Source organism: Pelecanus crispus, chromosome 1 (genome assembly GCF_030463565.1).
Source record: "Pelecanus crispus isolate bPelCri1 chromosome 1, bPelCri1.pri, whole genome shotgun sequence".
NCBI lineage: Eukaryota > Metazoa > Chordata > Aves > Pelecaniformes > Pelecanidae > Pelecanus > Pelecanus crispus.
The window spans coordinates 15,565,878-15,580,006 of NC_134643.1; the positions used below are offsets into that span (position 1 = coordinate 15,565,878).

The window sequence follows — 14,129 nt, forward strand, 5'->3', positions numbered from 1 at the left end:
TGAACCCAAGAACCACAGTATATGGGTCATTGTATTGAGTTCAGTATCCAGGAGAAATGATTAAGAACATTTGTTGTAGTCTTAAATAAATGAAAACCTACCCTCCATGACTGTTGTTGAAACAGGGATTTATTGGTTTATTTATTTATTAAGTATTTTAGGACAGTGGGAAGCTTGCCAGTTCCTACAGATGGTATTAGGCCAGCCTGTGCTTGTGGGGCCTGCGAGATACTTAGGTAGCAGAACCCACGCTGTGGTAGAGAAGTAGTGCTCAGTTCTTCGTTGTCTAGGTGGCGAAGCCCATCAGGTGTGTTTGGTTAGATAAGTGTCTTGAAATACAAAATACTGTTTTTCATACAAAATGTATTATATTTCTTTATCTGAGCTGACCTTCAGCCAGATACTGCTCAAGTGTGCTGGTGCCAAAGGGAAAACAAACCTGAACTCCTTGAAAATTAGACCTATCAAAGTGGCATATGGCAGATGGATGCTGCTGAAGCATTCTTGGAAGCAAGAGGTTTTCATTTGGAGTTTTGTACTATTAGCTAAGTTTTCATAGCCTAAAGCTTGGATACCCACCTGCCTCTGAAAATTTTAGTTTTAGTGAGATTTTATTTCCCATTTGAATAGCTACATTTTTGTAGAAGTGGTTGATGGCCTCAGATTCTAAGGACTGAGTGTATTTTGGGTGTTCAGCAACTCCCCCCCCCCCCCCCTTTTTTTTTTTTCTAATTATTACATGGTCAGAAATAAAACAGTATTTAAAAGGGATAAAGTGGGGGAGACAAGACTTTTTAAAGAAGAATTGACTATGGCTTAGAATGGTTGATAGTTGATTCCCTTAATATAGGTTAACTAAAGCTTGTAGGGACTGGGATTTTTGTAAAGTGTTGGATCTCATGTGTCGCTTATTTAATTTCTCACTAATGCCATCTGCTGGCAACATGCAGACTATTTTCAGTTTGCATTGTATTTTTAAATATGAAGGGTAGGAAATGACCCAGAACATGAGAGTTCTTTCACTTGCAGAATGAAAGTTATTTGGGGGGTTTTGAAAAATACAGGTATCTCTGCTTTTTTTTTTTTTAATTCATTAGAGAAAATACTATGTTCCTGTTTTCAAGTTACAAGAATGTCTCAGATCATGGCAGCCCAGGAGCATGGGGGGAAGCTCTTTTTGTGGTGCTTTTTATTTTGTTCCTTGTGAATATTGTGCAGTTACAAATTGTTAACCACAACACCTAACAAATATACATGATGTTTTAGCAATATGTCATGGTCAGTTTGTCATGGTAATATTTGTTTATTTTAGGGCATAATATTAGGGTATTGGTCTAACTTCAAATATGCTATATATATACAGGCATTTCAGTTTTGATGAAAACTAAAAGTACCATAAATACCTCCTTTAGTTAGATACCAAGAGTGCAGCTGTTTGAGGTGAAGCTCAAAAATGTGGTATGCTCAGAAGACTGACAAGCTTAGTACCTCAGTCTGTTACAGAACTGGGTTATGTTCAAGAATACAAGCAAGGAAAACCTCATAGTGTTCTTTCAGATCTGAATGCTTACGCTTTTCTTCCTGAAAACTTGCTTTTTGGAATGCCCATAAGAATGCCAATGGTGACATTAGGGTGGGTGTCTATAATACAGTAGTTAGTGCCTTGCTACTTCAGCCCTGCTACTTGAGTAAAAAAAACTTTTAAAAATTGATTTTTAAATGGGGTGGTATTGCATGCTTTGATATGTTGTACCATTAAATATTTTACCAAGAGGTATTCCTTCACAAAACTCTGCAATTCTGAGGTGCCTATTTGAGAAGGCGGCTTTGACCTTTGAACAAGTGATAGTACAGAAGGTGTGTTTTCTGTTTAAGGTCAGGGTCATGCACACAGTGGGCAGAAGAGGGGTAACAAGGAATTCAGTGAAGGGCATATTAAAATGTTGGCAGATCTGTTTGCCAAAGTTAGAAGATTGTCATTCTGTGGAGAAATTATACTCGTTCTGTACTGCTTATGGGATGGCTGTCACTTTTCTATTGACTGTAAAGGAAACCTGTGATGATTAATTTCTGGCTTCAGTGAATGCTCCACCACCTCCTTCCCATATTTCTTAGTCTCCTCCACACTGTTCCACACCCCAGTCTAGCATTTGAGTGGATAAATGGAACAGTAACAGTTATGTTCAAAGCTCTGGTGAGCATCTGTTATAACTTAAAGAAGTATCTGTGGCCCCCTGGATAAGCATTTGAAAAATCTTCACTGAAGGCTTGTTCTGCTCTAATTTTGTATTTATGTTAAAACTTTTTTAATACAAAGGTTTAATTGCCTTTGCATCTCACCTAATTTTCTTGCACCCTTTCTCTGTTTTTACCTGCTCAAGTAAAGCTGTGCTTTTTCCTTTTTAACACTGTACTCTGAATCTGGTTTGTGAGTATTAAAATAGTTGGGGATAAATGCATTTGTTTTCTGTATTTTGTTTTGGAAGCTTAGTGCTTCTGCTTCCCACAACTGTTATGCCTCTTAATATTCTTGGTTCTCTTAAGTGGTTTATGAATTGCTAGAGTAGGTTGAAATGGATTTAGGGAGTAGGGTGTATTGTCTTGCTTCATCTATTTTTCAAGAGATTAAGAATACCTTTTTTATTTTTGTAGTCAGTTTATGAAATATGCATGACCTCTCTTTTTAGGACATATCCATTCTGGTATCTTTCACTGAATGCTCCCATATTGAAGTAGCTGGTGTTTAGTTTGTGGTAATACTTAGGAAAGAAACTCTCCTAAATTAATTGTGGCATTGCTGAAAGATGGATTGTACCTGAATTCCGTGCCCCCTCCCCCCCAGTGTCAGTAAGCCTTCCTGCTCTGAAAACTATTGTCCATATACTGAAGCAAACAAGACCTAGGTTGAGCATTGAACGCATAGTAGATAAGAGTAACCGTGCTACTGCTTGTCCTGTTCAGTAGATGTTGAAGAATAGCAGTAGAAGCAATACAGTGGTCAAGACCCTCTTGAACTGGAGAAAGATAAGTTAATTTCTGTCCTAGCCATGATGGATGGGTAGTCAGTGCTTCATTCATTGGCATTTTGATTGGCTAGATCATCAGAAGGATTAGCTGGATGACATTGATGGTGCATGATTACTGCACAAATGCATTATGTCAGTAAATAGGTAAAGGCAAATCTGTTGGAAAGGCACAGCTTTTCCAACTTTTGCCCCCCCCCCCCCTTTTTTTTTTATAGTCATGGGTTTGATGAACCTGGCAAATTCTGAGCTGCTTCTAGAAGATAATTCCAACAAACTGAATAAAATTATTTTCAAGTTGAGAAGTGGTGTAAGAGAGTAAATGAGGATTTTTTGGGGTTTATGAGGTAATAAAGGGCAAGTGTCATTGGAGATGGTTTTTATCTCATGCTAGTCAGAAGTTGTATTTCTAGTGTTAGTACTTCACATGATTTGTGCACTCGTGTTTGCTCGCTCTCTAAAAAAATGTAGCTGGTGGCTGTTAGACATTAATGTTTTAAAAAAGATATTTTTCTTTTGGACTTTAGAAACTAAAGTCTTCACCCAGTAGTGTTTCTAACTAGTGTTTCTTTTTAAACAATTTATCATGTAGTAACCTCAGATGGGGAGAAGCTAGTAAGAAGAAATGGGCTACCAAAAACATTAGTGGGACACTTCCAAGTAGATGTGAAAATACTGCATGTTGTTTTCAGAAAGCTACTGATTAATTGTATTCTTACAAAAAAAAAATTGCCAACAAATGTAAGTTTCTGGTATTCTTTTAAATTAGAATAGTATCAGTTCATGGCATAACAAAAAAGCCTCTATTTAATATCTTAATGTCTGAGAAAAAACACTGATACTCACTTTAACTTAAGATTCAGAAATAGCAACTTTATTTAAAAAAATCAGTTCAGGGAATTGAGATATTTGTGATGGCAAATAGACTTCACACATAATAAAACAAAAATTAGAAAAGGGAACCAGGCTTGATCTGTGATGCGAGTCAGAAGCCATTTCAGTTTTAGATACTGATATTTTGCCCTGCTTTTTCAATGTTTAAAAAAAAAACAAAACAAAGCAAAAAAACCCAAACAAAAACAACAGCAGAACTTTAGGTAACTCTGGGTTCGTGTGAAGTTTGTCCTAGTGTGTTTGAATCATATGGTGCAATGAAAAACCTACAAGGTGCTGACTAAAAATGTCTCGGTCATGAGAGTATGTATATGCTTGCATGCACACATGAATGTAGCTGCTGAGGAAAGGTAATGAAGGTATTATTTCTTGTGCTCAAGATCTTCCTATTTTAGTATTCCTTTCTGTTTCTTATCTTTCATGTTGTGGTTTAGTGCATGTAAACCATAGTTTGTGTATTAAGGCACTGCCTTTCACTACAAAACCTTCTCGCAATTTTTTATCTTTTTTTTCTTTAAGATAAATCCATAAACTGTCTTTTTTAGATAGATTTGCCCTGCATAGGATTTCTGTTTGTAGGAACAGTACTCTGCTGCCTCGAGTACTGGTTGGTATGGACAGTCGTGGGTGGTACGCTAACGCTGCCACTAGATGTCATTGCAGAATTGAATAGGATTGGTGGTAGTGCAGGGCGATACCAGTTTGCAGCTCTCTGAATTACTGCTTCTGTCTTTTGTCATAATTATGCTGAAGTGCTTTCTGCAGCTTCTCTTACAACTCTGTAGACTTGGGCATACTGATGGATGACTCCTTGACAAAGTGTGTAACACACTTTTCTGTCCCAGATTTGCAGCTTATGGCACATTTTTGTGACATGGCTCGCTCTGTGTGTGTGTGTGTGTGTTATGCACATAATTTTTAAAATTGTACTTAAAATAAACAGGTGTGTGTGGTTTTTTTTTTTTTTTTAAAGTGTTTGGCAGCACATTGACTGCATGGGCATCAACAGGCAGCATGCACTTTTTTGAGAAAAATTTTGTAACTCTGCAGAGGCATAAGTTCTCTGCCACTCTAGAAGCTTCACTTCAGATGAAAGAAGGGGGTTGGGTTTCCTTTTTTTTCCCTTGGGGTGAGGGGCAGTTGGGGCTGTGTGTTTGTTCTCACACCCCCCCCCCCCCCCCCTTTTTTTGTATACTCGTTTAAACAGGAACAGCAGGCAATTAATTAGAAGTTGTGTAGCAAGTACCTGTAATTTATTAATATAAATTACATATTGATGTTATTTATTCTTTTGTCTTTTGCCTTGCAGACCAGAATCTGTAGAAGCTAGCCCTGTGGTAGTTGAAAAATCGAACAGTTATCCGCACCAGTTGTATACCAGCAGCTCGCATTCACACAGTTACATTGGTTTGCCTTATGCAGTAAGTTTCACGCTAAGTATTCTGTATAAAATTGATTATGTAAAATCTGCTGTTCTTAACTGGAAAAGCTCTGATTCATGCTTAACATTTTTATATCTTATTGGGAGTTGAGTAAGTTGACTAAAGATGGTTGATCAGAAGCAGAAAAAAACAAGAATGAGCAATGACAGAACAAAATTTTAAATTATTACTAAAAAATAAGTCTCTGAAATTCTTTACAAAATGAATTCTTACACTTTGGCTTAAATAACCATCAGTGTGTGAATATTTAAGAGCTATAACTTCTCTTTCAACAAAAATCTAGGACCATAACTATGGTGCTCGGCCTCCTCCAACGCCTCCAGCTTCTCCTCCTCCATCAGTGCTTATAAGCAAGAATGAAGTAGGCATATTTACCACTCCCAACTTTGATGAAACCTCCAGTGCTACTACCATCAGTACGTCAGAGGATGGAAGCTATGGAACTGATATTACCAGATGCATTTGTGGCTTTACACATGATGATGGATATATGATCTGTTGTGACAAATGCAGGTAATGAATATTAATTTAAAAGGTAAAAATTACTTTAAGCTGCACTGAAAGTAACTGTAACTAAATGGTGTTTTAATTACGTTGAGTCGTAGGAAACTTCTTTCCATCAAAACAGTGTTTGAAGGTTGTATGGCTTTCTAATAGGCAAGGTAGTTGGTTAAGGCGAGTATTTTATACTTTATTCCAGTCTGTCTTGGCTACTCGTTAATTTGTTCATGCCGTTACTTGTGCATTGTTGCTTAGTAAGGGTATATCCTTTTCCCATCTAAAAAGGATATCTTTTTGGTATTTTGTCCAAGTTGCTTGTTAGTATGGTGAAATAAAGACTTAGGGATTTGTTCTTAATCTGCATGTACTGAGTAATAAAGCATCTTCATAAATTATGTGTATATAAATCAAGTGATCTGCAGGATGCAAAATAATCTGAAAGAAACTTCTCAAATATTGGTTTCTCTGCATGATCTTTCTGATAAGAACTCCTGGTTTTCAAAGGGCATAATTTTAAGAATTTTAGTAACTATGAAAAGACTAACCTAGATTCTTACTGGAGAAGCTGAAGTTAGATGTTTAAACTTCTGTGTTCATGCTTAAGCACCTGCTTGATCATAGTAAAATAAGTGGGTGCTATTAAATAATTGGACTTGGAAAAAACAAGCTTAGAAATTTTTAGAGCTGATACACTTAACAGGAGGAGACAAATTTCATGTTTCTGGACTTAGGATTAGCCTGTATTTTTACATTCATGTGCTTAATGAATGCTGTTGAATTTATTAGATTTTTGTGTATTTCTAAAATTACTGTTACGGCTAATTAAAACATTAATTTGAGCTCCATTCTTCTGTCTGCTTGCGTAACAAACTTGTTAGTAAGTTTTGATAGTCCTTGATTCTGATAACTTTTTCCCTTATTTTGAAATGTATTTAGATGTTCTTTCAGCAGTGGAGCTGTAGGCAGTCACCAGTTAGGTAGAGTCTGCTTCTTTTGAAGAAGAGATTCTCTGTCAGGTGTTGGAGAGAGTTGTGATAAATTCACAAGTGAGAAGATAACAACGATTTCGGTGCCCCAGTTCCTTCTAGCAGTGTGGGGATGAGCATAAACTGCTGTCCTAGGTCAGCCTTCAGTCTAGTAAGCAGCCTCTCTCCCGACTGTGGGAAGCAGTTAAAGCTCTTCCTGTGCTACACAACAGTGCTACCAGTCATGTGGGGTGTGTGTATAGAAACATATATTTATACGTTGTATTAAAATATATAAGCAAATAAAACCATGTATTTGTATATGTATTTTTATATAGAAAAATAATATTTTATGTTTATAATTACAAAAGGAAATGGAATCCTTTTGTTTAAAAACAAAATTCCTCTTACTATGTAAAGTATAAGTATTGTTGTGAGGGTATTTGTCTCTATCTTGTTCTCTATTGTGATAATTTACCATTTTTTATTTCCAGTGTTAGAGAAAAATTTCCAAGAGGGAAAATGAGTCTAAAGAAGCAGAGAGACACCAGGAGACAGCCACAAGATTGGAATTACAGTGATCAGTGGAATAGAAAATCAGCTAGCAGAGTGGTGGCGAAGACAGTGATTGAGATGTAGTTTTAGGCAATATTCAATCTGAGTAAAGATCATGATGAAAAAAGAATGGCTCGCTCTGTGTGTGTGTGTGTGTGTGTGTATTATGCACACAATTTTTAAAATTGTACTTAAAATAACCAGGTGGTTTTTTCTTTTTTTTTTTTTTTTCTTTTTTTTTTTTTTTTTAAAGTGTCTGGCAGCACATTGACTGCATGGGCATCGACAGGCAGCATATTCCTGACATATATCTGTGTGAACGTTGTCAACCAAGGTGAGTAGTTTGGTTGATTTTGAACTCTAAATAATTAGATTGAGTAGAGAATATAAAAAGAGGAGGTACTGGAACAACCAACAGATAAAACACAGACCATGTAGCATAATCCTGACAATTCTAGTTAAAGGAGCTACATTGCTGATGCAGATGATCTTACTGGTCTCTGTTCCCTTGTTGACAGTAGCCATTGTTTCACCTCACTAGGCAGCAGGGATAAACCCTTGAAATGTTTATCAAAATAGCAGTGATTCCCGGGTCCTTTCTCAGGCTGACCAATACATAGACAATCCATTCCATATTTTGTTTCATGGCTGTCATATGTTGAGAACCCTTAACCAGCAGTGTTTTCAGGTCAGCTGCCCCACCAGTATTTCTGGTGTGTCTTTTGTTTTTATGGCTCTGTTCCGATATGCCACAGTGCTCACTTGGAGGATTTCTTGGCCTGGAATGAGTATTTGTGTGCCCTACCTCAAACTTGTAGTCATATGACATGACGAGGAGGGCAATTTGTTCTGACTGTGGTAGTTAGATTATACCTGACTGTCATCATAGTTGTCCTGTGATGTAGAGTATAAAATGCTACCTGTTACTTACATTGCAGATTGTTAATTAAACAGTGAATAAAAGACATGTGTGTTCAGAACATTTTATTTACCATTAAATGATTCTTTTATTTCTGAGAAATAGTTTGGACCTTGTTGTCATAGAATATTTGTTTTGTATTGTGTTGTGACAATTACAGCTACCTGAAAGGAGGTTGTAGTGAGGTGGGTGTCGGTCTCTTCTTCCAAGTAACAAGGGATAGGACAAAGGGAAATGTCCTCCAGTTGTGCCAGGGGAGGTTTAGATTGGATACTAGGAAAAATTTCTTCACCGAAAGGGCTGTCATGCACTGGAACAGGCTGCCCAGGGAAGTAGTTGAGTCCCCATCCCTGGAGGTGTTTAAAAGATGTGTAGATGTGGTGCTTAGGGACATGGTTTAGTGGTTGACTTGGCAGTGTTAGGTTAATGGTTGGACTTGATGATCTCAAAGGTCTTTTCCAACCTAAATGATTGTTTTGAAGAGTCTGCAGGAAAGTGGTTTAACGCCTGCTTATCTGTAATCTGTAGGCCAACTGTTAGTCTGTCTTCCGAGCTATCAAGTTGAGTTATGTTTTTAAGTGATTTGGATACTTGTATGTGCTTTGCATTAAAATGGAATGGAACAGTGCATGATTGATATTTCTCTAAGTATCTAAACATTCAGCTAGTCTACTGTTTATTGTGTAATAGTCAATGGAAAATGGTAACTTTGAAAAGGTCTGTTTTAATGCTTAGAAGTATTGATGCGTAAATGTGAAGAATGGAATAAAATCTATTTTTTAATTTCAGGAGTTTAGATAAAGAAAGGGCAGTGCTGTTGCAACGAAGGAAAAGGGAAAATATGTCAGGTGAGTAAAGCTTAAAGATTTTTCCTCAGTAAAGGTTACAAAATAAGTATATATCAACTGTATAGACTTAAGAGTGTATACATGGTTTCTGCAATTTTAATAGCCTTCAGCATATAAGGTTTGGTAAATCAGTGCCTTTTTCTTGACTTTATTGTTACTAAGGTAACACTATATCAGAATTGTTGCAGTTCCACGTGTTTTATTAAAGGTTGTCACCAGTGCCTTTAAAAAATACCATGTAGGTAAGGTCCTGCTGGCTACTTCATATGCCTCTAGAAAATGAAGTGTGTGATGTAGCTTAATAGTGCTTCTTGGTGCAGTTGACGCTTTCTGCTGTCCAGTGCTAAGCTGCCTTAAGTCCCTTAAAGTCATTAATGACTTACTTGGAACACCACAATCATTTTTTGTTTTGTCTGTTTTCATTTTAACAAAATCAAACTTACTTTGTAAAGTTTTGGTTGACCTGCTAGATACTACAAATTTTTTAGATTTTAAAATTAATTTTTGCTGATTCTATTAAAATAATAATTTATAATTCATTTGGAGTTAATGAGTTCACTAAGTGGTATGATATTGTGAGAATGAACTTCAGTTTACATACAGGATAGGGGAAGTTCATGGTCTGAGCTATTTAAGTCATCTCTTAGGATTTGTAGCCACACTATCTGATCATTTACTGTAAACTTAAGGGAAGAGAGTCAAATCTTAGCAGAAGCTGAAGAGATTTTACCTTTGAAGTTAGTGTTCAGCCCTCCTGAATCCTGATGATCAGACTTTTAAATCTGTTCTATGCATTCAATAGGAAAATAAATAGTAAGTGGTAAATCTTAAGTATCAAAACAGAGTAAAAGCAAAGATAAATTCTAATAGTGTTTAGTCTAAGACTCAGTTGAAGTGAAATATTAATTACTATGATTTATAATACATAACTTGAAATGAATGTATGCTTGCATCTCCAGTTAATTTTCATTTAGCCAATACGTTTGCTTGGCTAAATGCACCTTTTGTATGTTGACTGAAATTACATGGTTCAGTTGGACTTGAAGTAATTCTAGGTATGAACTGTCTACCATGAGGCATTAGTGAAAATGGCCAGTTTTCATAGATGATTCCAAGCAGGAAAAGCAAAAGTGGCATCAGTTTGAACATATCTCTTAAATGTTTTAAGTATTCAACAGCAGCAGAATGTTAATTGTAACATGCTTATTACTAAGTTACAGGTCTTTGATTAAAGGTAAGATTGCATTATTTGGATGTTCTTTGAGTTAGTACATCTTCAGGGCTTTTTTTTTTTTTGAGGCTTAGGTATAATAGGACTTTTCATTTTAGATATGGGAATACTTTACAATAAAAAAAAAAATTATACTGTAAAGATTTCCAAAGGGTTGCTTCTTTAGCCATGTTTCATCCAGAGCTAAGCAGTGGTGAGCAAGTAGTAGGTCAGTTGGTTTGCCTCAGAAAAAGAGCTTTTAAGTGAACATTTCACGTGATACGAAATTTAGTGAGAGTCTTAAACTTTTATGCGTAACCACATCACCTCTTTTCCTGGCAACATTTATAGCCCATTGTTCTGGGACCTGTGGTTGTATGTGGTGATGTTGGTTTTGTTGTTCTGGTGTAAAAGTGTAATTCTGATGCAGCTCACTGTGCATTGGATTGATTGCTGTGGTTCAGTGGAGTGAGCACTTTTGTTAAGCCCCTAGTCAATTGTATCCTGGACACTTTGGGTTTGGGGTTTTTTGTTTTTGTTTTTTGGGTTTTTTTTTGGTGGTGGTGTGTTTTGGTTGGTTGTGGTTTTGTGTTTGTGGTTTTTTGGTTGTTTTTTTTTTTTTTAAAGATACAGTATCTAGAGGTGTAACTTGTTCAAGGATGTTGCTTCAAGCTGTCTGGCCTTGAAATTGGTGCAGATGAAATCACTTGCTGCTTATGGGGAAATAAGTCTGGGACCATAACTTCTTGTGAAATTTGGGGACTTTGTATCTTGCCTTCCAAGATGCAAAATCTTCCCTTAGTGTGCTTTACTAAGGCTCTCCGAAGTGAAAGCAGGTTATGTAGGTTAGGAAGGAGTGTCTCAAAACAACTCTCTGTAATTATATGCTCGGGTGAGGTAATTATTCTTTACAGTAAGTTAGGGCACAGTGTAGACAACAATATTGAAATGTTGCTTCCCAAAGGAAGGCAGCGTTTTGTGGGGTTTGGGGGAGAGGGTATGGGGGGGGGTGTTTGGCTGTGACATAATGATTCTGTAGGCACTAATGTATGGACTGCAAACATTGACAATTTCAAGAGGGCCTTGAGTTTTCATCCCTCGGTCATTGGTTATTCTGCTATTCATTTTTCTTCGATTAGACATTTCTTCTTTCTGTGTGGTTTCTTTTAATGCTATTTCAGAAAATAGTCCCAGCAGAGATGTAAACAAATTCAGAAAACACCATCAGCTCCTAATGTATAATTATGTGCCTAATAAATTGTTCAAAAGAACAACCAAGACGGTAAAATTGGATTGCTTACTATGCACAGAAGAATCCTGTTAAGGAATGTTGTGAGCAAGAAAAATCCAGAGTAACCAGTAGCTGGAGTTCTTTATTTAGTAAAGAAGGTTTCAATGAGGACTGTTGAGTGCACTGATTAAGGCAACATCCTTCCGAGCTCAGAAGGGATGTTTTGTCTGCTGTCATTAAGTGTTTGTAAAGCCTGCTTCTGTGCAGTTTCGGAAAAAGTCTTGCTTAGTGTGAAGTATATTTACTGAAGGCAGAATATTTGGAAAAGCTGCTAAAACCTGAGAAGTCTGTACTGAGCATGTGTGAACAGCACTCTCCTATCTATGTGCACCATCTCTCTTCCAATCCTCCCCATGCTACACAGCCTTTCATCTTGACAGAACTAGGGTAATCCCGTTTCAGGTCAGGAAGTGTATTTGTCTGACATAAATGCTGATGTATGCTAAATTTCAGGCTTTGGCTTTAAGGTCTGTGGGTGCACAGCACAAAGAAAAAATACCTGTCAGTTTGTGTGTGATGTTTTTTTAACGAGTAAAATAGACTTGAGTTTTCTCTTCCCCGAGTAGCAGAATGTTATTGTTAGGGGATTTTGAGGAGAGAAGGCTTTTGGTAAATTGACATATTTACCCTGAAAAAGGCACTTGACACTGCAAATTGGAGCTGAAATAGTTGATTATGACTTAACACATGACTGATTAATAGGGCTTCACAAGAAATGCTGGGCAGTCATTAATTTTAATCCTCTCTAGAATACAGTCATCTGAGAGAATCCTAAAGCCATATTACAACTAAAAGCTATATATAAAGTGAATGAATTAACAAATACTTCTTTTTTTACTATTTTTGTTCTGATTGTAATTCTGCTTATAACGGAATATGATAATATAATTCTATTCAACAAATGGAATTAATCTGGTATCTTTTTTTCTTACCTGGCATTACAAACATCTGTTACTCACCAGCTTCTGATTGGTCATTCATTTTCATACTGTTGCAACTGTTGGTGAATTTTGCATGCGAGTGCTTGGAAGCATTTGTCAGTACACGTTTTTGGTTTTTAAAAGCAGGTGTAGAGTAGCTAGTGAATGTTCGTTCTACAGTATTTGTTTACAGAATGGCTTTGTTTTAAAGATGGGGATACCAGCGCAACGGAGAGTGGTGATGAGGTTCCTGTGGAACTGTATACTGCTTTTCAACATACACCAACTACAATTACTTTAACTGCTACAAGAGTTACAAAAGTCAACGATAAGAAAAGGAAAAAAAGTGGAGAGAAAGAACAGAACATAGCAAAATGTAAAAAAGTAAGTGAATGTAATTTTTCTTTTTCGGACTATTCTATAAATTATAGCTATGTGACATCTCTTACCAAGAGACTGGTTTTAAAAATCAGGCTATTGTTACTAATAGTATTTTACTACCTGGGTTTAGATTGAAAAGTAATACTCTGCAGTAAATGATACAGTCTTCCCTCCATCTTTCCCCCCCACCCCCTTAATTCAAGTTAATGTACTAGCCATGAAAGTTCAATTTTATAATTGAGGCAGAATTTGTAAGGAGGAATTGCATTTACTGGACCACTTGATATAGTTGGAGGTGGGGCAGAACAGGCTTTGGATACCCAGAGAAGAATTCTGAGTCTGAAAAGTCGTCAGTTTTGGTTGTTTTAAGTTCAGAAGTGTTTGCTGTCAGTTGTCCTGATGCGACTTCATGTCTTTTTGAGTTGGAAATTGTGTAGAAATGTGCTGTCAAAAAGTTAGCTACTAAACTGCTTTGGTAAGCTGGATATTGACGTTACACTGTTTAGCTGCAGGTATAAACTGGAAGTCAGAATTAGTTAACAGATACCTTTTTGGAAATCTTGAGTAAAATATTTCCTTTTGAATGAATATCAATTTACTACTACATATTCTTCTGCTATCTCCCAGCATTGTGTAAGATGATTTAAAGAATGAGGTTTTGTTGTAAAATGACAAACTTCTTTCAAAAGTTAACATTATAGGACACCTGCTTCCCCCTCCCTTCTTTCTGCCAGTAGTGGGGTGAAGGATGTGGGCAATTGGCAGATTTAGCTGATAAGTATGGGGTGTTCTGGAAGTAACTTTTCGGTTACTTTGCCTTGAATTCTGAAATTCTAGAGGGTCATGTTGTAATACAGGGGAAAGGTAAGGGTATCTGGACTATTACCTCTGACATCCAGTATGCACTTAGCTTGGAATGCTGAGTTGTTTTTTAAAAATATATTTTGTGAGACATAACTTGTTGCTTTTTGAGATTTCAGCGTAGCTTGTTCTGTTGTTGTTGTCTTGCATGTTTTATTGAGAATGTTCTACATTGAAAAGCTGTTAATTCGTTAATAGATTTTAAATTCCTTAAGAGATTTTGTATTTCCTCCAAAGAATATAAATATCCAATTTTGTTTCAGGCATTTCGAGAAGGATCCAGGAAATCTTCACGAGTAAAGGTAATGTGATTTTGTTT

The 14,129-nt window shown here is 36.5% G+C and overlaps 1 protein-coding gene across 1 annotated transcript in view; it reads left to right on the forward strand.

The window, feature by feature from the left end:
* KMT2E (lysine methyltransferase 2E (inactive)) overlaps positions 1-14,129 on the forward strand; it is a 61,760-nt gene that overhangs the window by 20,529 nt on the left and 27,102 nt on the right. Inside the window, 6 exon segments of the mRNA XM_075712542.1 lie at positions 5,227-5,338; positions 5,643-5,872; positions 7,634-7,714; positions 9,089-9,147; positions 12,780-12,952; positions 14,074-14,112. Of these exon segments, the coding sequence (XP_075568657.1) occupies positions 5,227-5,338; positions 5,643-5,872; positions 7,634-7,714; positions 9,089-9,147; positions 12,780-12,952; positions 14,074-14,112 (694 nt within the window).